Raw genomic sequence first — 25416 nt, 5'->3', positions numbered from 1 at the left:
TGTCTTACCACACCAGGTTTATTTTCTCTTCCCTGCATTTCTCATAGGAGGGATGTACCGAGGTCTCCACAGCAGCAAGTCTACTATAGAAAAAATAGTCATTAATCTCCCGTGGTAAAACCTTCCCTGCCCTACAAAGAACATCCACGCAGAATACAGCAATGCAGGCAGGGACCAATACACATTCATAGCCTTCTGCTCAGGTAAAAAAAAAAAAAGTATTAAAGCCTCTCAGTCATACAGAAATTAGCTACTCAAGAGAAATACTGTTGCGCACACAGCCACCAGGGCGTTTACTACACAATCACATTTTACACGCTATCTACAAAATTGGATGTAGTGTCTCAGAGTGCAATATTTCCAGATTGGGAGGACCTAGCTGAGAAGACTGCATTAAGATGTTTGCTAAGAATTGTACTCCTGAGGAACGAAGAGAAAAAAAAAGAGAGCAAAGATTTTATTTCACTATGTTGAACAAATTGTTTCATTGAACAACCATTGTGCTCTATTTAGACACTGCACTTTCCTAGAAGGAAAAAGGGAATCTGTGTAATAATTTAAACTATGATTGCTACAAGTCAGTGCATAAGCCTCTCAACTACACAATCAACAACTGGTTAATCTGAAATCCCCTCTAGGTTAAAAAAAAAAAAAATTTACTAACATCTTTAATTTCTCTAGACTCACACCTTTCAGTAGCTTGAATTCTCTGAGTGCAGATATTCCTGTCTTCACTAACACTTCYAATCACTCCCATTTAACAGTTCTCACAGATAAAAGGTCCCCAGCAACATCGTTTTCTAGATGCATTTCCAAGAATTGCTTCTAAAAGAAAGGTTTTTTTGTGAAAATCATTTAAAGCAAGACAGAATGGAGAAAGATGAAACAAAGGGCATTTCTGTACTCGTGGCTGAATGGTGCCAAATATTTTCCAATCTGCTTAAAATGCGCAACATATAACGGTTAAAAGGGCCTTCCAGMGAGCCAGGGGACATCTCGGTGTCGAGACCTGTGCCACACAGCGCACGCCTGAGCCTGCAAACCCCGTTCGATCGGCCAAGGCAAGGCAGAGGATGAGGTAGGGTACGGCAGCCCGGCCCTGGGGGGCTGCCCCCGGGGGGCTGCTGCCAGGGCACTGGGCGGCCCGGCCCCGAGCGGGGCTGCCCCCGGGGCGCAGAGGGCCAGAGCGGGGCGAGCCACCAGCACCACGCAAGGGGAAGGAGGGGAACGGAGGGCAGAGGGAGGTATTAGCAGCCTCTGCGTGAGCTTGTTTTAGTAGTGAGCAGCAACATGTGAAGGGGAGAAGGTGTCTGGCTTTTCCTCCTGTCCCAGGACAGGAGAACGTACATGGCTTTCTTCACGCCAGAAACTCACCAGGTACAGAGCAGCCGAGGAAACGGCAGTCTCTCCTCTCGGCCTGGGCTGAGGCAGGACTGGCAGCAGCATGAGGGATCAAGGCTGGGAAGCTGCAGACCAAGCTGCAGACTCTGCAAATTAGGCTCTGCACCTCATTAGAAAATGGTAGGAAGGGTCCTCACCTTCCTGACATATATATACACACGCACACACGCACGCACACACGCACGCACACACGCACACTTTCAGAACCACCTGAAAAACCTGCCTGCTACAGGCAAACAGCAACTGTTAAAATAAGGCTAAAGAGAGACAAAGCAATCGAAATAAATAGTTTGGCAACAGAGCAAACGTGGCTGTTACACAGAGGCCAAGTCTGGGCTCCAAACAGCCCATCTCCCTACAGAAAGAGACTGTAGACTTGAAATGAAACTTCTACTCCAGCAAGAGGAACTTTGCCAGTGGAGGTTTCCAGAGGCTCTCAGCAGCTTGACGCGTTCCCCTTCCAGAGAGGGTAGGGGGCACCTGCCCCACGTGAGCACTGTGCTGGGGCACAAGGGCTGCCCGAGCTGTGTGCCAGCTCTTGTACTCTGGAAGTAAAATCAAATTAAGTATTTTCTGCTCCTGAGCAAATTCAAACAACCCCTTTTGTCCCAAGCGCAGCTCTGGCAAGAGCTTGGCAGACGTGCAGCTGGCTCAGCACGCTGACCCCACGCCTGCTGCTTGAGCTCTTAACCTACAGCACTCCGACACCTTCCGGAGAGTGGCAGCGTCCATCTGCTTGCATTTAACCTGCTGCTTCTCGAGTCTGGGCAAGTGGTTCATTCTCTGAGACAAACGCAAGGGCCTCCCACAGCACGAAGGCATCAGGAAGCCCCTGAGCAGTACCCGACCTGAGCAGAGTGCACATTCACTGCACCCTCAATATTGCAGCCTCATGCTCATCTCTCTGTGGGCTCAGCCTTTGCGAACCTTTCCACAGACTGGCTTCCACCCAGTAAAAATCCAGACTATCTCCTGGGTTTGGGAAAGGAAACCCTTCCACAGCAGCCGCTGCCCAGACTGCGCAGCCTGCTGGGGGTATTTTGGCCACTAATCTGACTGGCACTTTTACTGTTCCTTTCATGCTCCCTTRGGGTTTGCTCTTAAAGATGATTTACGTGGTGGACAAGTGAAGTGTATCGGGTCAAGCTCATCACCTCTGTCATCCTGGAGGAGTGCCCAAGCAAAACCAGCCCCATCTAGCCCAGAAGCTTTTCCTCATAAACCTCTATTACCAGCTGCATTTCTTCAGCCCCAGAGTGAGCCACCAGGTCCCCACAGAGCTGATGCAACCTCCACGCAYGGAGGCCTGCACCTCCAGCAGCAGTCAGCAGCTCTGAGAGCCTCCATTGCAGAGTCCAGGGCCACGGTAACTACGACAGCTCAAAGCCAGTGTTCATGCTGATGGCGTAGCGGAGCTTCTCCCGCAGGATGCTCTTCTTGCTGTAGTTGGGAAGCTTGAGGAGGTTGAAACACGTAGAGGAGGTTGGGAGACGCCCACCGGGCTCTTTCTTGCGGATGGTGAAGAAGCCCCGTAGCACACTGCCCAGTGTGTCACCAGTGTCCTGGAAAGGGGCAGAAATGCATCAGCCCTGCACTTCTCTGCTGTGCTCCTTGCAAGCAGGGCACTGAGCTCCTCTTCCCTATACACAGGGCAAAGGGGCTAGCTGGGAATGCCCCTGGGAATCCCCTCTGCCCATTTGCTGGGAAGAGTGAGAGTCAAACCCAAGATCCCTCTCCTCCAAAACTGTTAGAAAGGAGCTTCATGCAGGGTGCCTTTGAATGGGGCACAGGGAAACAGGATCAGAGGTACAGGGCCCAGGAAGATCATAAGGAGAAAACACSACCTGGTGATGAGCTGTGTGGGAAGAAGTGGATGCAGCCTTGTGCATCCTACTAGTGTAAGGGAGTTTTCACCTTGCCCCATAGCACACACTTCTTTATGCCTTAAAACTTCCCAGTCACAACAGGGCAGGTGAGGAGACTGAGCAGGGAAGGAGGCCCACCAAAAGCTGTGCAGGGAATGCGTGACACTGGAGCAAGTAGGCTGCCTACCTGATCATCAGAGACTTCCACACAGCGGATTGAGAAAGGAGGCTTGAGGTAGGCAAAGCCCAGAAGGGGAGGCCTTGAACAGCTGGTAACAAACTGAAAAAAAAGTGACGGACAGTGAAAGACAGCAGCAGCAAGCGACAGCAACCTGGCTAACAGCGACACATGGCTAATGCCAGTCCAAGCAGCTGTTCCCTGCGACTACGTCTGAGCTCCCACAGTACAACGCTGCAGTGCTCAGCCCTGCTAACTTGTGACAACGACCATCTACACAGGACTATTCAGGGCAACATAAGAGCACTTAAAGGAACTCTGCTTCCCGGGCGGCCTCTCTGYAGGGGAGCAGAGTGTAAACTCTGAGGCATCAGGCATTCTGATGCATCTTCTATTACAGCAGAAGGCACGCAGATAACAGTAAGAAAACAGCCCTGTCCCAACCACCCCCAGATCCCAGGCTGGGCTGAAATGACTGTATTTACCTTTAGAAACATAGCTCTCTCCTCAGGGCTGAAGTCATTGGCTAAGATATCCCAGAGCCAGATAATGACCCGATGACTCCCATGGAAGCCCCCGTAGTACACTGTGTGTTTTCTGGGAAGAGAAAGGACACACTTGTGTCTCCCTGCAGCAACAGGAAGGTCACAGCTGCCAGCTGACATGTCCTGGAAGGATCACAACTGCTGCCACAAGTCAGGGTTCATTGCTAGAGCAGATGCTGCCAGCACTGCCTCCCCACCAGTGCTTGCCAGGCACTTGATCAGAGTACAGGGAAGGGCAGAGAGAAAATCTGCTCTCAGGAGACAGTGTAAGTGAATGGAGGAAAGACCCTTCCTTTTTGTTAGTACTTTATCCAAGTTAGCTTTAAGCGACATGCTCTTCAGCTCCATTAGTTTCTGTCTGCTCCTCAGATTTCAATTAGGAGCAGAAAATTGGGAAAGGGTCACTTTGCTCCAAGCCTCCAAACATCTACATAACATATTGGGTTGGTCTGCTGAGTGAGAAGACCAGCAGACTGAGCTGCTCACTTACTTTAAGTCCTCGAGGTCAATCTCAGCGTTGTCACCAGAGATCAGTCGCTGTAACTCTGGTGCAGAAAACATACGAATCCATTCAGGCTTAATGATCGACCTGAATCCACTGATGAGTGCTGCTGTTTGACTCTTGATTTGTGTGTGCATCCGAAAGTGAGCCATGAGATGGATGTAGCTGATCCTGTGTGCGATAGGGAAGGTAGCAGTGAGGGGGCTGCAGGGATACCCACCTCTCTGGTGCAGGAATGAGGTTGCAGGCTGCTGACCTGCCCCTCCCACCCAGGAAGAACCAGCACCACCTGGAAACACGACATCCTTCCTCCTCCAGGGCACTGCTTTTTATTCAAACAGAAAGCGTTGTTCTACCCAGAGACTTTCTCCTTCCTGCCTTTGGGTCTGCCTGCTCATTTCCTAAATCTTCTTCCTAACCCAGGGACTCACTAGCTTTAATATTCAGGTGATCAACCTTGGCTGGGCACCAGCTAATTGTAGAGGGGAACATGTGCCCAGCTCCCCTTTAAAGGAGCAGATCCCCAGTGAGAGGTACTTCTCTAGGTTTGAAAAGCAACCACCAGAGCTCTGATGCTGCCTGCAATGAAGCCCACGACTGATCAACCTGTTAGGAAGAAGACAACATCCCTAAGTAAGCCAGCAAGCAGAGATGGTTGAACTGGAAGAATTCTACAGATGCTTTTGTACAGTTTTCCACGGGTCTTTCAGACAAACCCAACTTAAGAGAATAATTTGATCCTGCTGTGTGCAGCTGTGCAGACAGAAGCACTATCAACGCCTCACACTGGCTGTGTTTTCTGTTTTGTTGCAGTTCGACATCTTTCAGACAATCCTTGGAACACGTGAATCGCTATGCAGTGCATGTGAAAGCACAGACCCAGCACCTGCTCACAATCCTTAGAAACACTGYGCATACGAAATGCTTTGCTATTATGAAAATACAGGCCTTATTCAATTCCACAGGATTAACCAGTCATGCTCTGTAGAACCCTCCCTGGAGCTGGAATCAACAGACTAAAAACACTTAAGAGACTTCCACTTTCACCCCAGGGAATAAAGGAGAGGTCCACTGTTTATTAGAGGGAGCCAACATCAGRCTTCCCCTACTTATGAACAGCCACAACAATCCAATTCGCTAACTCTTCTTTGTCAGCTCCCAGACAGACACTATCACAATCATGTTGACTCTTGTAAGTGAGCAGAGCGACATATAGGGGTTTCAACATTCTTCCTGGGCTGACTTCAGACAAGCCAGAGAAAGATCCCTTTCAAATGCAAACTCCCTAGTTGGAGCTCAAGAGAGGGAGCGACTAGGATCATCACACTGCAAAGCACAACTAACACAGATGAATCTTCAGGTAGGATCCACCTTCCATTTGCCATTAAAGAGAACAACCCCCATATTACCAGTTCAAACACACACCTGCTTAATAGAGATTTTATCCTGCTTTCATGATCACTGGAGGGGATAGCAAAGAAAAAAAAATGAAGGGAACAAAAAGGTGGGTTTGGTTTTCAGGCTCCAGAGTTGACATTTACGATAACTATCTAAAAGCCGGTTATCTGTGAAAATAGCTGCAGGGCTTACTGTCTCCTCTGATTTCCTGTGTCTAAAGTATGACTGTCGACTACATTTGAATTCACCACTGCCTCTTCTGAAGAACAGTGCTTTATACAACTGCCACATGTTATCATTCTGAGAAGATCTGTCTGCTCCAAGGTGTCTTTGAGCATCTGTGCCCTCTATGTTCACGACTGTGTGCCTGAATTGCTTTGAATCCATCTGTCTGTATCTATCACCATCATTAAATCCTGCAGAATCTCACAGACTGTGTGCCTTTGACCTCAGAAGCGCTGTTTCAAGAAGTAAATTGTCAATTTTTATTTTGCAAATCGAATTTAATACAATTTCTGCCAATGAACTGTAACCAGTAAATTCTATTAAGATATTTATGGGCTCCTTCTACTCCAATCTATCTCAATTCATTCCAGATGCAAGCCCAAGGAACCAGAATAAAGTATTTTACAGTGGTGACCTTAAAAATCTAATTGCTGTACTTACTTATTTTCATTGGTAACGGGAATGGTCTTCCCTCCAGGAACAAGTTCATGGCAAACAAGCTGAGGGAAGAAATGATCGTATTGCTAATTACTGCCTGGAACCACAGTGGAAAGAAATGCCATGCTAAGCTGTTACTTCCCCATAAAACATTTAGTTTTACAATAAAATGATAGGATTTAAAATTTAAGTAAAATTCTGCTTCTGCCTTGAACCAGTTTCACTTAACTATTAACACTGTAATTGAACAGTAGGGAACTCCAACTCCGCCACAAGTGGAGCCAGCCCGCCCTCAAGGAAGCCTCCCCTCTGGTCTGATCCATCACTGCTGAACCGCACACGAGTCAATTCGGAGAGCCCTAGGGGACTGTCACACTTGCAGAAGCCAGCAGCTGAACAGCCTCAGAGCCCTCTCACAGCCCAATCTAACCGCGCAATCCGAAGCTATCTGCCCCACAGGTCTCACCCAGGGACATCCAAGTGACARAGCTCCCTGGAGCTCTCTGTCTTTCAAGCTGGGCACTTGATGCAGAAAATGGAGAGTGCTCAGAAAGCAAGATTGCTGGGAAGCTCTTCCCTCCTGCCCCCTCAGGCCAGGGCCTGGTGCTTAAGCAACAGCACTGCTCAAACCCAACGTCAGGGACCCTCTGGTGCTTGCTACAGCAACACTGAGTCATGACTCATCTTTGCAGCAACATTAAGAAGCAGAAAATCATTATTCATATATTACAGTGGCCTCTGTGCTTCAGTTCCCCAAGGTCAGAAGAGAGCCCAGCAGAAGAACGTGCTCAGCTCCCCCGTGGCCAACATCAAGCTGCAGCTAGCAAGGACACACAGTTCGTTGGGGAAGCATGGGGATTAYCCCATCAGGCTGCTTCAACACTGCAAAAGCACAAGGCAAACAGGAACCCCAGGTTTATTTTGAAGCTCCGCATGCTGCAGCCTTCAATATGTTACTACTAGGCTCTCATGTGCTATATCCTGCCTTTATTTTTAAGATGGAAAAACCCTCAGAGTTGAAAATCTCAGCTGTTCTGAGGCAGCAGCAAGGCATTCAGCCACTACCTCCTGCTTTACCCACCTTTCCATAGTGTCTGAGCAGCCTCATGTTACCCTGCCCTCACCTGAGAAGCACAGCTGCGTCAGTACTCTGCTGCCTTACCTTACCAGCTCTGCAGGTGCACTGAAGCTGCAATTACTGCAACTCAGACATATGCAAGCCAGGTCCAAACTAGCCAGCTGAGCACGAGACAGTAAAATTGCTACACACACCTCAAGGACCAGCTGCCCCAGATAAATGCTCGGTGACTTAGTGGTCTCTGAGCAGTGTGCCACTGGGCCTATGCTGGGCTAGCAGTGCTCAAGCTGGCTAGCTTTGCACTAGCTTGGGTCTAGCCATGGAACTGGCAGTGACCACAGGATACACAGGATACACAAACAGCACACGCTCTCTCATCTACACGTATTTTCCAGCTATGCACACAGCATCACAGTAACATCAGTGGCAGAGTTATCTTACTGACCACAGGGCACAAGTGTAACCAAGTTTAAGGCTTTACAAGGGACTGTGACAAACAGTCTCTTCTTCTGAAGGCCTTTCTCAAGTGTGGCTTTCTGCCATACTTCAAGTTTCTGTGAGAGAAACTGCTACATTTAAAGAAAAGTGATTCTTCCTTCCCGCTCCCACAGGCGCTTCTTTTAAAGAGTGGAAAATCAGGTATGCAAGGAAAGCACAAAATCTTCTTCAACTAGAAAAAAAAATCATAGTACTAGAAAATTCTTCAGGGACAGACAACAACCTCTTTGTAGAGAAGGTTGGTCTCTGYCCACAGCTAAATATTGAGTCAAGCCACAGAACCCTGCTGGTGAGTTCAGGGAACCTCTGAAGCTGATCCAGTCTTAGAGCACAGGCATCTTTTTATAAAAGGAGACCAGAGCTAAGCCCTAACCTCAAGCAAATCTGAGGCTACTTATCAGTCTCCTCAGGGTTTTGGGCCAGAAGGGCCATACAGAGCATCTTACATGTCAGAAACACAGATACCAGAGTAAAAAGCACTCTGTGTGCTTTTTGGACAGATTGGCTGACTTCTAGAAACTCAAGAAAGAAACTCAAGAAACTCTCAAAGCTCAGTAGAGAAAACATTGTATTCTGCCAGCAAGTCAGACTGCAGGTGTGTCTCTTTAGTCTAAGGACACCTTATAAGAACTAAGGTACCCCTGTTCAGGAGTCAAACCTAGTTCCTCTGCCAACTGCTTATATTCAACTTGCCACTTCTGGTATCAAAGGCTTTCCCAGAGCAATGGGCAGCAACCCTCAGCCTCCCTCTCAGCAGAAGGCTCTTGCTGGTAACATCAGCAGACGGGTGAGTACATAAGGAGAGGGAGATGCTCCCACGCAGAGGAGCTAGTGCCTAACCTGGAGAAATAGGAAATTGCCTGGGTCAAGCTTGTGGACTACTGGGGCCCAGAATTCGGTTGTTCACCAGCTGGCACAGGGAGGGCATTTGGAACAAAGCAGAGACAAGATCCAATAGAGTAACTGAATAAAAGCCTACCTGACCCATCACATCTTCATCATAGGACAGTGTTAAGCCCAAGTCACTGATATCACCATCATAACGCTAGCAGAACAACAGAAAAAGGGAAAAAAGGTCAGTAGTTAGCAGCAGGAACAGCAGCTCTGCATTTTTCTATTATTCTCCCTCTACCTACTCCCCAGTAGGCACTAGGCAACAAAGCAGAACAAATACATGATTTGCTCAAGGTTACAAAGAGATTGCACAAGAGCTAAGGCTAAAACTTAGGAATTCCCGGTTCTGGGTTTACGCTTTCAGGCTCCCCTCTTAGCCCTGCTTGCCCCAGGAACAACACAAGACAGCTACCTGCCAGCCTGCTTCAGAATTAGCATGCAGCTCTAATAACACAACTATTTTCAGTGTTTTTAAAGATAATCAGTATCCCAAAGGCATTTGCAAACCTAGTATTTCTAACAGTAGTCAGTGATAAGAGATTTGAAGAACAAGAAAGGTAATGCTCAAACCTTAATTGAAGTGAGATTTTTATAGAATTCCGAGTCCAAGGAGGGAAGTTCATCTACAGAGCTGTAGAAGACACTGTGGTGGTGCCCAAGGAGCTGACTCAAGAAGAAGGAAGCAAATGGTACATCCACAACTATTCCCTACAAACAAGAGGGCATGTGCAAGTTTCTATGTGCACTTGTTATGTGCAACATCATCGGTTACCTGTGAGGCCTGCAGGACAGACTACACCTTGTGAAACAAGAATAGAGATGCAAAACATCTGTAACATTTTTCATTGGAATTAGCTAAAAAATCACATCCTCCTAAAATCCACTAGTTAGTGGAGCAGGTGCAAAAAGGCAACCACAAATAGGAACTCCAAGGTTCCTTTAAAGAACTACCTATGTGGAGAGGGTCATTCTGCCTTTCCATCCTCCTTTTAGCCACATAACACTTTTAGCGACATAACACTTTAAGGCAACTAGGTGTTTATAAGTTGTAACACCAAAACAGTAGACCATTCCAGCCAGCATCCACAGCACCAAGGAGCACAAATGAGTAATGTCCCAGGTCATGTCTCCAAAATGGTTTTGAACATACCCTTGAACAAGTGCTAGGCCACRCTACCATCGGTATATTTACCCACACCATTTTTTCAACCTCACCTCCTCAGTTAGTACCTCCTCAAGCACATAACTGATATTCTCACAGAGCTAGACCTGGACAGTGCTATACCAACAGTGACAGTATGCAAATGCAGTACTTCTGTCTCACCTCATATACGGCCTTCCCAAGCATCTTCCCCACAAACTCAAAGAGCTGCAGGTAATTCTCATGAATGTAGGATGTCGGGGATGGATACAGCCTCTCATCACCGCTGGTTGTCTACACAAACAGAGATAAAACTATGACAAACTAGTATGAATCTGCTTGCAGCGTGCCATCAAGATCTGCATCTGCAGCCCTGCATCATACCTTGAACAAGTTGAGCGCAGGRTCAAACACCTTCTTTATTATCTCCTCCAGAAACTCTTTGAAGACACCATCCTGATCAATACCAGCCTCATCAACACCCAGATCATTCACAAACTTCACTCTGATCACCCCCTTCATAGCATTCTGGGAAAGCTGCCGTAGCTGTTCATATCCATCCTACACAGACCAGAAGAGCCACAGACCAGTCATGCAGGAAGATGTCAAACACCCATGCAGACATACAGCAGAGAGAGAGAGACAGAGAAATACATCAGATCTGCATTTGTCATTGAAATTTACATTTGAAAAGACTGGCATTTTCATTAGACAAAACTCCAGGTTTGTAGAAGTATGAATTGAACAAAGGCCCATCATTTTCCTGTAACATCCCTTCAAATAAAAGTTGAAGGCAAACCCAGGATTTCCCAAAAGAAGGCTGCCTTCTGAGGCAAAGCATTAGAGACCTGGAACCTCATGATGTGGGAAATAATTCTGCAACTCCAGCAAAGGCATTACCCTTCAGAAGGGGCTAGAACAGGCAGGCAGAGCTGGCCAGCCAACAGTTATAACTGCATACCTATCCCAATGCATTTCAGAATCTGAAAGGGACAGGCTGAGATTTAAAAGGCACAAAAAGCAGGAAGAGAAAGACCGAGGTGCTTATTCAACAGCTGCGTTAAAATGTGTCAGTTGCACAAAGGAGTTTTTAGCAAAAGTACATCCTCTGATCGATACAGCGATATTTTAAGAATATAAATCACAAACTGCCTTTTGTTTAAATACTACAGTAAACAGACTGCTGCATCTTACAGAAAACAGTGCAATTTGGCTGATCAGATTCTCTGGCAAATCAAACAAAAATCTTGTACTACCCTAAAAAAAGTGCAAGTTCAAAAGAACACAAAGAAAAGGAACAACGCAGCCAAACACAGCAGGTGGCTGAAGACATATGCGCTCTCCACTGCCCCCTACAAGAGTTTGATTTACAGCAGAAGCACATGCAGTGTATCTTCTGCCCTTGAGTTATGTCTTGACTGGAAAGCAGGGCCCAGCCTATGAATAGGGGAAAACTTCAACAGCAGTAAGATGAAGAGCGTCAATTAAAACTGGCATTAGAAAAACAAAAAAATGCACCTTCTGTCAAGAAAAGAGTTCTTGAACTGAAGAGAGCCCAGCATGCTTCTGCAGCTAAAAGCAAGGAGGAAGGGCCCTTCAGAACCTGACAAATCCCCGAATGTACAGATTCAGATGGTGCTGTGCTTCTGCATGAATAAGCAGGCATGTTTACTCTCTCACACTTATCAAACCTTGACATTTAGCTGCAGACATGTCAACATATGCAAGATCATTTGGCAAAGGAACAGTGTGTGCATGTAACTCAGATGGATGTCAAAYCCTAGGGTCTGATCAAGGCAAAAAAGGGAAAACTTTCCTGGCTTAACATAGCTTAACAGTAAAGCAACAGCATCCCTTCAGTCTCCACTAGAAGAGCRTCTTTTGAAGGATTCTGAATGAGATGAGCAACAAACTAAATGCCAACGAGAATTACAGTATGAATAAACCACAGAAATGCTGACAGCGTCTTTCAGTCCCTTACCTCTCCAAGTTTTGCACTATGCCTGTCTCAGAGAACATGCAGTTCTGAATAACTTCCAACAATGCTCATCACCTTCAAGAATCACCTCCCTGCCCAGGCCTGCCAGTAGCAGCCTTATCCAACTGAACGGGGAACTGTCACCAACAGAGTCAGAACTGGCACTGGATTCCTCAGCACTCAGAAAGAAGATAAAAACATATTCACTCCACATTCTTGTCAGGCCATATTAGTGGCTTGCTGGTTGACTTCTGCAAGCCCAGTCACTTACCTCCAACATCCGTGAGCGACGAATAGTGATGTGTGTGACATGAGGCGATGCAGAGCTGGTTTCAACAAGGCCAAGCTTCTCCTTCTCCTTTGTAACCATGTTTCGGAAAAGAAGCACTCTCTTAAAAATAAAAATGACTTGTAAGTCTTCATTCACAGTGAGCCTCATCCTCTAGCACAGCAGGGCTTTCAGAGGCTTCTGACACATGCCAAAACCAGCTCTTGGTTGTCCTGTTCCCAAGGAGGCTCACTGATGCTACTATTACCYATTTATTAGAAGTAGTGGGAGCTGCTTCCTTGTTCCTCAGTTGGCCCCAGAAACTCCTGAAGCCCTGCTCTGCAAGGGACAGGATACCTGACAATGCTGAAAGGGAAAAGCTCCTCTCCTATCACCATATAAAAAGCCATCATCTCTGCAGATTTACTATACCACCAGCCTTCTGCATGCAGACTCTTTCCAAGGTCACATCAGGCACTGCTGGCTGAATTTAAGCAGCTCCCCATACAAATAAGCTCTCCCCCAGTGAAAGAAACCAAGACAATTTAGAGGAGATATGTGAGAGGAAAGAAAAACCAAAAACAAAACAACAAACAAACAAATAACCCCCCAAAACCACACAGACCCTTGTCTAACTGGCATTTCAATCATGAGCTCCAATCCAGGAAACACTGAAGACACGTCCCTTCTACCGTAGGACCACCTAGGTCACTGGCTTTTCAGCCTTCATCCTCTGTCCCTGTACCACTCACGTTCTTGTGGGGAATGACATGAGGGATGTACTGCAGGAGCAGCTGGGCTCGTTTCTTGTCCTTGTCCAGCTCCTGGAAGAGCACGCTGGGTTTGAGGTCCCTTATAAAGAAAGGCACAGATTCAGAGATTCCTGAGAGACATCCAGGCGTAGTAAACCACCAGTGGTAAGAGGAAACCTGTAATGCTCCCAAAGATGACCTGAGCTTGAAGTGCACATCTAACAAAACCAGAGCCACTCAGGCTGTTAGGTCCTGAGTCACTTTTCAAAGCATCACTCTCCATGAGCAGCAGCTAATTACAGCATGAGCAGCAGCTAATTACACTGCAGAACAGAAGTAGAATAGGAGGGAGTCCTTAAATCTAAGCAGGTAAACAATGTAGGGAGCAATTCTGATCATGATCTCATGGACAGAATGAGAGAGACCAATTTAAAGGAAGGGATCCCAAAAGAGCCCCCCGAAAAGGAGCTGCCGCACTAGGACTAGCACACAGGTGGACATGGCCCTTGCCTTGGGCTGGGACACTTACTTCCGTAACCAGTGGTCATCAGGAGCAAAACGCCTGCGGCAGTCCCTTTCATACAAGACCATGAGCCAGCCGTGGACAGAATGAAAGAGCTCCAAGGTCTCCCCTCTGGCATTCTCTGAACAAAAGGAACAAAGCAGTAGTGTCTAGGGCACCTTAGACAACAGGAGTGCCAAGAGCAATATGCTGATCATCAGTCCCACACTAATAATAAAGGCATGTTTCTCCTAACCTGCACTGCCTTCAGAGGGAAGGAAAAGATTGTGTGTCCCCCAGAAAACACAAAGGCTCTTCTCTGATCAAAGTGAGAAACTCTTAGCCACATGAAGCCATCTCAGCCAGCTCSAACAGAGCCATCACAACAGAAATGGACGACATCAGCTGAATGCAGCTGTCAGAACTGAACTGTACTCAAATTGTACCAGCATATAGATCCAAAGGGCCTTTCCAACCTCAACCATTCTATGATCTACAGACAATAYATCTATGGGGACTCCAGCAAGTCAGCTCTGCTTTGTCAAAGCATTACATTACATTCTTGCCCAATACGTGGTCCAGTCATGCGAGACTTAGTCTTTGGATGGCAAAACTAACATTCCCATCGTGTCTGGTACACAAATTCTCATTTGAAACAGAACAGTGCATTGTATTTAGTGCCAAACATGATAGCAGTTTCTGGACACCAAAACACTGGAACGTATTTCCAAGCCACACATAATGCATTATGGTTTTGAGCAAAGTATTAACTAGCAGAAGCTTCAAATTCCAAAATTAATGCCATTTATTGTTCAGTAGTATCCTCAATTCAAGCTACTGAAAACACTTACCCACRATTCCATCCCAGATCATCTTAAACACAAAGGAATTCAAAAAAGATGAGATGGTAACAAGCTCTTCCAGTTTGAATGAAATCTGCTCTTCATAGACTTCTATGTCATCAAGAATCCTATCAGAGAAAGCAACCCCAAATATGCAAATGTCAATTTAATTCCCCTCTGAAATTTTCATAAGGCAACAGCTCTTATTTCTGTGATGACATGAGGAACTAGAACCATAAACAACTAAACCTTATTTATTGGTTTTGATCAGTATCTGATCCTAACAAAAGACAGTATGAAAGGTCTGAGATATGAGTGAAACCAACACTTCATAGCAAAAAGAACCTGTGCACTAATTCCCAAAGAAAGCTTTTTCATCAGCCAAGCTAAAAAAAACTGTTCCTACTGACAAGCAAGGCTGACTCCCCCTACCCTTTGTGCTATGCAAGTCAATGATCAAGACAGCAAAGGAATTGTGAAACWAAGATGGGGAGGGAGCATTCCTGCAGCAGCACTATACCACTGTTCCTCAATGCTCATCTGGGTTCATCAAAGTGTTTGCTTTGGACTGAAGCAATCATTGCCCACAAGCAATCGAAGAAATTTTATTTCTACTCTCCCTAGCCAGTGCTGTAATATTTCATYACCAGGTCAGGCAGCTGTATATCCCTTAAGAAGCAGCACAAGGTTGACAGGACAGTTCTTTTAAAGTCCCTTTCTYTTTCTTAGGATTTTATTAGAAAAGTCTTCTGTTTACTCTGCCTTGTCTAGTTATCTCTATGCAAAGGCAGTAACACCTTAACTATTCCTCTTGAAACCTAAGGAACATTCAAGAGTTTCACATTACAGATCCAAAGAGCAACCTCTGCTTGCTACCTACGTGATAAGGTGGCGGGAACAGTCACAGAAGAGCATCAACATGGCCAGCAGCCTCTTAGATTCCTCCGTGTCATTATTCAAACACTCCAAGAAGAGTTTTAACCCACCCTGTGGTCCCAGTTCGCAGATAAAAGCCCATAGTTTGGGCAACAGGTCATCTAGGTAAGTGAGGCCTAGCAATGAAAAAATACAAAGCACACTCAGTAACGCTTGTTCTGCCTACTTGTTCACKCAGACAGAAACAAATGTGACTTGGAACTGACAAATCCGTTTTTCAAAGCAACCCTTTTTCTGAAGGGAGCACATACATCAAGCTTCCAAACTTGACTGCATTAATAGAAGTTGTACAGTCACAAGGGAAGCAAAAGCAAGCTTTTAATCAGGCAGTAATATTCTGCAAATCTGCAGCCCCCTCTCACTAGTTATTCTGTAATTTTAGAAAAGAATTAACATCTGTGGCCCAGTCATCGTTACAGCCATCTTAGAGATGAAAACACACCAAACAGGGTTGTACCTGTAGTCAGTGCTATAACCAGAAACAAAGCATCCAGAGCTCTGGACTCACTCCTCTACTCTAGCCGCTAGACCCAGAGAGTGCTTATCTCCTCCTCCATCCACTCTTAGACAGGTAATTTGTTCTTAAGATATATGAAAGCACTCACACAGCATATAAAGATTAATATTGCTAGCCTTCTTGAAAACACTGACCCAGTCTTAAGGTTGATACGGAATAAGCAAGCTTTCATTACAGGCAAACTTGCTTCAATTCATATTCTGGAGAGTTAATATTTGATAAAGAAATGATAAATGTTATTGATCAGATGTACGATTCAGGGTGGAACAAGCTTTCYGCCCAGCCAGTGAATAACATGTTGTCAGTAATAAAACTACCAACAAAGTCAAGAGAATTTAATAAAAAAAAAAATCCACTTTTTCTTCCCCATTTGAAAAACACATGCGCCCAGACCTGTAAGAATCTGGAGGCGGATCTGTGTTAGCGTTGTGAGCGTGGTTTGGTACAGGACACAGATACTGCACACTTTCTGCACCTCTGCTGAGTCCACTCGCTTGCCCCCTACAGGCTTGAGAATGTTGCGGACAGACGCAGACTTCTGGAAGGCTCGCTTGAAAAGACCTGGTAACAGAGAAGTGCATCGAACGTTGGCTCAGCAGACAAAAGTTCTATTCCAAAACATTTCTTACCCTCAGCTGCTTGGCAGCCCTACAGTGAGGAGGATTTTAGCAGACAGGTCACTCCATGCACGGTAGGTTTTCATGGATCTTTTTGGTAGAACATGTATAGCTGCTAGCAATGCAGAAGGTGTTTCAAGGGAGCCATTACTCCAGAGCTTAAAACCTAACAGAACTGCAGTACCTAATAAGCCACAGGATCTAGCCTTATGTGCAGTAGCTGAAAAACAGCCAAATTACAGCTGTCTTATTCCAGACACTTTTCTGCAGAAACAYAGGCAGACCTATATGCCAGCTTCACCTGGGAATCTGGTCTCCCCATCCTGCCTTCAGAAATAATATGCTACGCAGTAAGCAATCCAGCGATTTGGGAAAGAATGGGGGAAAAAAACAATACTAAAATAAACAAGTATTTTCATGACACCAAAGAAAGAGACTTGCCCCAGCTCATACAGGCAGTTTGAGCAGGAATTACAAATAGGAGAGATCATAGCCCATCCCCACCTAAGCAGCAGCAGCTGCTGCAAGAAGTTACTCAAAGCTTTCAGACTAGTGGGATAGTCAGATTCCTGTGTGAGAGAGAGACCCACACATTCATATGCATGCACACACGCAGACAGACACACACACACACAAGCAATCCTCCAGAACTGACTCTTCACGGGAAGGCTGTTCTGAGGGGAAATTGGCTGTGCCGGCAGCTGAGCCATTTCCTGATTCTCCAGCAACTTCTTGCTGAGCACATCACTGAAGAGGATGCGGATCATATGGACTCCCCAGAGATGCTGCAGTTGCTTGGTCAGCAGAGGCATGGACTCGTTCAATCTAAAAGGTAAGTTAGAGACAGGTTAGAAGGGAGGCTAGAAGAAAACACAGTGCAGCAGCACTTGGATACATCTAGTCAAAGCACCCACCCTGCAGTTGGTCTTCCTAAGAAGAACTGACATACAGATGCTATAYTGAGTGTGGCAATATCGCCACTGCTTGGCAGTCTAACCCCACTTCACTGAATTTCCTCACGTAACAGTCTGTGTTGAATGTAGCAATTTAAACAGCACAGCTATAACCTGAAACACCTATGGAGTTACTCTGCACAGGGTCACACTGTTCACCTCATAAAGCATGAAACACATTGCCGCTTAAAAAATATAGATACAAGAGCTGGACAGAGAGGGACAGACAGGGACTTAACGCTTATCTGTCACCGTAAGGTTCTCTCCACTTACCCATAATCCACAGTCTGGGAAAACCAGCCCAGAACAGGATGCCAGTGAGTGAGGTTGGATTTCTTTTGTGAAACATACTTCTGGCAGTAGGAGAGCATGTGAATGAGCACACCAACAAAAAGAGTTGTTTCCTCCTCAAGAACTTTATCATTCAAGGAGCCCAAGTACACAAGGTTACCTGGAGAAACAATCAGCATAGAAAAACTTAAGAGGAACAGATGCTGCAGGACAGTGAGTACAGACAATAAGGGCACTGAGTTCATTTTATCTCTTTTCATGTCTGTGGAAGGGTTTCTGAGAATAACAACTATTGGAGGCTACCCCACAGCAAGCCACTTCCAGCACACATCAACCACCAAGGTGATGTGTCACTTTGGTATCCTGGAGCTGTCTCAGCTGCATCCCATCCAAGCTACATACAATCAATGGTTATTTATTTCCTGAGTTCCAAGYGTTCTTCTTGTTACCTTTTACAGAAATATGACCTTAATTATTTTGGTAGCACATCTRTTTAGGTAGGTTAGGTCTGCTACACTGCAAGATTCACCTGGAGCCCAAGTGAAAAGCTAAGAGAGAAAATGCTTCATAGGTAGGCATGATGACATGTCTACAAGAACAAGTCTCTGATCTTGCTGCCACTTGCAAGTGCCTTCTTAATATGCTTAATGCTAAACCATACTTGCAGTATCCTAATATAAACCTGAATTATTTTRGAAACCAGCTAAGTAAGGATAAAACAACCCAGCGGATTGAAGGCAATTCTGACCCATGGAAAATGAAGATTTGACACAAGGCTCTCCTCCAAGCACAGTAAGGGAGAGGTTTTACAAGTGCTTACCCAACAAGCAGAGTGTGTGGCTCCCCTCTAAGCATACACAGACATCTCGGCACTGGGCCTCGCGACTTAAAAATAGGATGAACTTGCGGAAAAGTTCGTGAGATTCTATCACTGCCAGACGCTGAAAGACAGAATTTAACAAACTGCAAGTGAGATTGAGGAGCCTCACAGAAAACAATGCACCTGACCTGTCACTAGCAATTTGGATTGCCTATTCTTTCCAAATAAAGCAGCAACTTTTAACTGTTACACTGAAGAGAGCAAGTCTTTGATATGAAGCTGGTCTAAGAAATAGATTCCTAATATCATAGGCAAGTGATAGCCCACGCTAACCAAGAAACTCTTAGAGGTGAATATGCCATGCTGTAGTTGTAGACAGACCCTCAGCAGTCTGTCTACAAAAACACGCACGTTTTGCACAAAGCTCACCTCTGCCTGCTCTGAGCTACACAGAGGAACAAACACATTAAATCAGATTTATAGCCATGATCCTTTCCCATATGACAGACTGACATCTGCTTTGGCTACTTCTATCATAACAGAGACAGAAGGATAACGGCATGCAAGAATTCCAGCCGTGTGTCACAAAAGACTTGCTTTACGATGGACAAACTGGAGGTAACAGTGTACTCGAGTACACTGCACAAACTGGAGGTAACAACTGAAATAGTAGTTTGGGCCTAAAAATGAAGCTGCAGCTTTCTCTGGACACACTCACTATAGAAGCTGCTGAAGTAAGTTTCTGTGACAATATCTCACTTTTATGTCTGTCCTGCTACTTTTGACTGATTTATTACAGTCATCACCATTTCTACCCAAGCAGAAAGCGTATTTGTGACCTCAATTACACTGCAGTTCTGACTGCACCAGAGAGACAGAGACAGCATGCGTGTGAGGGAGAGAGCAAGCGTGTGCGCGCTTGCACACATTCTAGAAGTCCAAATACAAGCAGCAGCTGTGCCATGATAGCTAAGGGCCTCAACTGACATCTGGCCCTAGGATCCAGATGTTGGGCTGAGTGAAAAAAGGAGTCCCAGTTCTCCATTAAAATAAACAAAGGATAGTAGCAAAGAGCATCACTTGCATTTTATAAGCCAGGGAAAGTGAAAAGTGCATTAAATGACCCTTCCCAAGCCACAGGGAGCAGCCTGTGGAAAAATGGAAGAACCCTGATTTTCAAAGTTAAACCAAAGGCGTAAGAGCAGCCCTCCTCACTATGCTAAGACAGTTAAAGGACACTTCCATCACTGGAAATATTCTTCCAGTGTTATTACTAGCATGGCAGTCTAGCCCATGAGCCCGTTGGCATTAGTAACTTTTGCGGTATTAGAAAGCCAGGCAATGCAGAGGGTAGAAGGATCAAACACTTCCAAAAGAGAAAGTTGAAACTGAGAAAGAGAGAAATGCTAAAGCTCTATTCTAAGAGCTGATAAAATGGAATAATGAGTGGCCTTATACGATAGTCAATGAACTTTTGGTACTATTACATCATGCACTTACCTCAGGTGTTAGAGTAGCAAGATGAGTCATTATAGCAGGCACAGACATGACATGTATCAGAAACGATCTCAACAGATTGTCTGAAAACTGTGCAGCAACCACAGGGCTACAGAAAGAAAAATACTTCAGTACAAAAAGTCTGCCCTAGCTGTGTACGAAACAGTCATTCTAACTGGCTGCTGATTCTATCCTCATGAAGAAGAATTGTGGGGAAAAAAGTGTCATGACTCAAGGGAACGTAAGCCTAAGAGTTCACAACATAATATTCTTGCAAGCACATCCATTCTACCCAGAGCACCCTAAATGTTACCCAGTTCATCTACGAAGTTTCCCCTTTCCCCACTGTCATCAAATCAGTAATTAAGTAGCTGTTTTCATCAGGCAGAAGTTCAGTGACTTATTCAAGGACACCTATTGTTATGCCCGCGAACATCACATACTCATGATCCCAGCAGTGACAGCTATGGAAGGRAAGTGGCACAGAATTAACCACTGTAGTCTTAAAGAATGTTCACTACTGGCTGCAGATTTCTAAAGTGAAGAGATGTGATCTCTGATCAGAACTGCACTCCGACATCTAGGCTTACACTAACACTTATTACTGACCTACAGCTTTTTGAGATGAAAAATGACTACAGCGAAATGGGCTATTTGCCTAAAGCAGCTTCTTTCATCCAGGTGATATACTCAAAGGCACAAAGAGAGACTGTCAGAGTGAGAAATCTTCAGAAACACAACAGACAACTTTGGCTGCACATCACCCCAAGCAGTTCTGGCTCTCTTACCGCAATGCAAGAGAGAAGATGGCAGTTAAAGAGCCTTTAGACAAGGATGGTCTGGATCTTGCCAAGCCATTAGTTAGCAAAATCTGGAAAAAACAATAAGAACAACAGAAAGACTGCAGAGCTCAGAAAACATTTGTGACTACTCCTGAAGGACATTGTGCTCATTTTCAGAGCCAAGTAAACAACTAACCAGTAAACAACAACAAACAGTTGCTACAAGTCATTTGGCAGAAGTAGAAGAGCTCCAGCTTAGTAGTGGCATAACAGAAACCACATTAAAAAAAGCACAAATTGCCAGTGCTCCACGTCCACCTCCTGCCTGGCATACGCCCCCAGAGATCATAGACATTTCCTCAGAACAAGAACAGCAGCACAGGATTGGGGGTTGTTTTTGAATAAATAGAAGCACTAACTGCATCAGCCTCAGACTAACCTGCAGCACTGAATAAAATCCTTTCTGATTGAGGTGTCCCATGATATTTGCACAGATGTGGTTCATGGCAGGCCTCAGGGTTTCACCTTCAAGGATAAAACAGTGATGTTGCTAAAAAAGTATCACAGCTGCACTGTTCATTCCCTTACGTACTGTAAAACAGTTTGTCAATTCCTAAGTCCCTCTTACCAAAACATCTTGCCCTTCTATGCAAAAACCCACTATTTTAACAGCATTCCACATCAAGTTCCCATAAAATGGATCATTTACGCTGAGTCACATTTCTTCACTATACATATCTACCTCTTCCATGTGCACTTCCAACAAAATCCCAGAACTACAGCCACATTACATTATACTCTGAATGCTCTGGTGTGTGAGACTTTGGAGAACTATGAGAAATTTGTAACACTGAGCTGCTGCTGTTTTAAGAGAAATACCTTCTCTAATCCCAAGGGGATCCTTACTACCTTTTCTGCGCTTTGTGCAAACACAGAAGCATAATGAATCTTTGTGGAAAGTATGGGGAGGAGGCAAGATGCAGAAATCATACGCAGCAGATTTTAAAAGCAAATCCCAAATCGGTGATTTGATCCCAAATCAAAGTACTGAGATGACATATTGAATTGATATACCCACCTCTTCCCCGAAGGATTTTCCACGTAGAAGTATCTGTGAAGGTGACAAGCATTGTGAGGTGCAGATTGACTAGTTTGGAGTCTTGTAAGATGTCAGGCTGCAATAACAAACATCAGTGTTAACAAATCAAGTTAGTTCTGTGCCAAACTACTGAACTACTAGATGTAGGGAGACAAAATACAGTGAAATTTATTTCTACCTTAAGTTGCTTGAGAAATTCACAGCAAAACCACAAAATATCTTTGATCTGCTTGATCCACAAGAGTGTAAGATCCTTAGAGAGTGCCAGTGACACATACCACACCTGAAGATTGCAGGAAACAGATGTGAGACACGATAGCTMTTTGTGCTACCGGCTGGCAAATTACTAGGAAGCTTTGTAAAAAAATGATCTCAGCGCACCGCTCATCCCAGCAGTTATTTCTCTCCCCAGAATTGCCTTGATCAAAGCATACAAACTGCCTTTAACCTTTTATAGCTATTCACAGACTACAAATTTCAGAGGGATACAAAGGAACTTGTCTAAGCATTCCCCATGGAATCGCAGCAATGCTTGGGGGCTTTCAGAAGCTAAATAATTCAAAAATCACTAACCTAACTCCCCACAAATAGAATGAAGGGGGGGAGGGGGAAATCCTACTGACCTTGGGTTCATTCTCAACATCCATACTATTAAGAATACAACGGCACAGCTTTTCAAATCTCTGAGGAAAAAAAAAAAGAGTGTCATATCAGTTCTAATTACATTTAAGAGTTACTTGGGAAAAGCATTACAAACGGCTCAGAAGAGAGTGCAAGAAGCAAGGTACCTCTGTTTCAGAACAAATGCTCCAAACACATTTTCCCCATGGACTGTGCCAGCAGCTCCTTCTCTGAGAGCGCATCTACATTTCATGCTACAGCTCTGCAGAAGAGCTCTCGCCTGGAACACAGTTCTCATCAACAGTAGGAATTTCTCAGCCTTCCCAGCTAAACTGCCTCCCTTGACAGCATGGCCTGAAGCCAGGAAAAGGACTCTCTTATTGGTGTTCCATTCTTCTAGCTGGCTATCACGGCTCTCAGCTGAACTTGGGCTCATATCCAGAACTCCTTAATTCCTATCTCAGTCCAGTTATATTTACTGCATGCTCACAAGTTACAAAGCCTTTTTGAGCTACAGAACTCTGCTGGCATCTCTGTCCTAACAGGAGTACTCTCCAGAAATGAGCACAGTCTAGTACTTGGCCTAGCAAGGGACTGACTTGCTGCTGGAATGGGAAGGAGAAGAGGAAGTAGCATCTCAGTGATGCACTTAGTTACTGTAATGCAGAACTTCAAATGGATGCCAAGCAAGCCTGTATGCAATGTACACATCTATTTTTCATGTAGTAACAACAGATGAAAGCATTTGTTGTACTCATACCTTCCTCAAAGAAAGAGATATTAGCTGAGACAGAGATTAAAAGAAAAAAACAGTGAACCAAATACCCATTTCCTCTGCCAAACCAAACTCCAACTGCTCCTGCAATTTAAATATGGCCTTTCATTTTCCAATTGTTTTACCTATAATTAGCTCTAACATGTCCCTGGGGCAAATACCATCTTCTCACAGAAGAGACACTACAGCAAGGAGCTCTACCCTGAAACCATGAATTCAGGGTACAGTCAGAAAAGCAGCTGTAATATAAACAGCTCTCATCCTTTCCCTACACCCTGCCAGGACAGTTCTGTGAGCTTGCCACAATGTACCCAACTGCGGTGCTGATGCAGCTCACAAAAACATGAACTGTTGAATTACTAAAGTTGGTACGACCACCAGGGAAAACATATGTCAAACTAAGCCCTGAATGGAGAACTGCTAGGAAAAAATCAATGGTTCTTTGATTTGAACCCTACAGTCCTTTCTAAGAAGGACTGARAGACAGATCAAATTTCCAAAGCCAAAACGTATTGCAGGAACCTATATGGTCACTAGTCAACAATTAAACACATTTAAGATGCTAAATGTGTAATCCAAAGAAGGAAACCATTTCAGAGGAACAATCTTACCTCTTTGTCCTCTTTAACATTAAATACAAACAGCAGTTTCCTAGCAATTCTGAAGACAGAAAGAGCACTTCTTTTATTTGAGCCAGATTCATTTGCCTCAAAGAAATCCTCAACTTCTCTCCTAGGAAAGTGAGGAAAATTAACATTGGAAGTTAAAAGTCAAGAATACCTCTCCAGATAAAAGAAGCAAAGCATGGAGGGTAGAATTTCACACACCTTATCTCCCTCTGCAGGCGGCATCGACAGAGAAATCTCCTGATCAAAGCTTGGATCTGAATGGCGGCTCGCTCTCTCTCTTTGAGCTCTCTCCGCTCCTCCCGAGCCTGGCGTGCTTTATCAAGGAACTGGGCTTTCGATGACTGACTTGCACTGAACATTTTTACAACCTACCAAGAGATAGTTTAAGGAAAAAAAGAAACATTGCAGTAAACATCCGAGGAACTGAGAGCGAAGAGGACACAGTACACAGTCAAGGGCAATTCCTCAAAGTACTTCTGCACTAGCCGACCCGATCACCTGCATCCAAAATTTAAACAGGGGAAGTAGAACACCCCACAACACAGAAGAAATGCCTGCACAACACATGGGAAAGGCCAACGCAACTTGGCAAAGGGACAGTGATGAGAAAAATATAAAAATCCGTATCAAAACCATTCCATCAAACAGTTTGCAACCTAGTAAATTTTAAGAGCAAAAAAACAGTGTCCTGTCATTGTGTCCTACTCCCTGTATCTCAGCCTCCCCTTCCCAGTCTGTTACCTGTAATGCTGACATACAAGAAAACGAAAATAACTGAGAACAATACTATATGTAAGTAGAGGATGGAAAGGGCACGAAGGACACTTAGAAACTATTGTATTGCCACTTATCGAGATGAAATGTATAGTCTYGGCAATACCTTCATAAATACTGACAATAAACTCACCTGAGAGTTTGCTTCCCCCAAAGAAGCGGCTTCTAATCATCGGCACCCAGGCACGAYCCGCCTCCACCGGCTTCCCTCAGCTCTTGCTGGTAAGTACCTCACCTGCAGGAGGTTCGGAGATTTACTTTTTAGCTTTGCAGTTCGAGGCCCATTCGGCCGAACCTACCTCTGACTGCCCCCCCCCCAGGGAAGGATAAAGCCAGAGAAGTTTCAGGAGAGGCGGCAGCAGCGGTTAGGCGCGATCACAGGCGCAGGCAGCTCCCGACGCTTCAAAGCGSGGACGAAGCGGTGCAAGGCGCGGGGGAAGGCGAGGGAAGCGGCCCCGGCGCAGCCAGGCCGCAGCGAGCTCGCCCCCCGGCCCCGGAGCGGGGCGGGCCCCGGCACTGCCCTCCTCCCCTCCCCGCGGGCCCCCCAGCCCCGCATGCCGGCTGCGCGGCCCCCAAGCGCCCGCCCCTCACAGCCACCTG

The 25416-nt window shown here is 45.3% G+C and overlaps 1 protein-coding gene across 2 annotated transcripts; it reads right to left on the bottom strand.

The window, feature by feature from the left end:
- On the bottom strand, window positions 1-25318 carry UBE3B (ubiquitin protein ligase E3B). Of its 2 annotated transcripts, XM_085313506.1 has the most exons (27): window positions 24950-25318; window positions 24241-24410; window positions 24025-24145; window positions 22641-22700; window positions 22196-22300; window positions 21997-22093; window positions 21358-21443; window positions 20925-21007; window positions 20140-20245; window positions 18640-18760; window positions 17802-17979; window positions 17231-17400; window positions 16352-16519; window positions 15386-15557; window positions 14515-14633; window positions 13691-13805; window positions 13162-13261; window positions 12413-12532; window positions 10548-10724; window positions 10347-10457; window positions 9593-9730; window positions 9108-9173; window positions 6556-6614; window positions 4480-4662; window positions 3930-4041; window positions 3454-3546; window positions 1-2963 (listed from the first exon to the last, which is right to left on the bottom strand). In XM_085313506.1, the coding sequence occupies exons 2-27, from the start codon at window positions 24399-24401 to the stop codon at window positions 2772-2774; spliced, it is 3213 nt and encodes a 1070-aa protein (XP_085169632.1). In that variant the 5' UTR covers window positions 24402-24410; window positions 24950-25318; the 3' UTR covers window positions 1-2771. The 2 variants fall into 2 exon arrangements, with proteins under 2 accessions (XP_085169632.1, XP_085169633.1); XM_085313507.1 differs by lacking the exons at window positions 24025-24145; window positions 24241-24410; window positions 24950-25318 and adding an exon at window positions 22806-22883.
- Between the last annotated feature and the right edge of the window lie 98 nt (window positions 25319-25416).

This window comes from Rhea americana, unplaced genomic scaffold (assembly GCF_003343005.1).
Source record: "Rhea americana isolate MKP2758 unplaced genomic scaffold, rheAme1 scaffold_389, whole genome shotgun sequence".
NCBI lineage: Eukaryota > Metazoa > Chordata > Aves > Rheiformes > Rheidae > Rhea > Rhea americana.
Note: the sequence above shows the minus strand (reverse complement) of the source record. Positions and strands in the feature narration are given on the sequence as shown.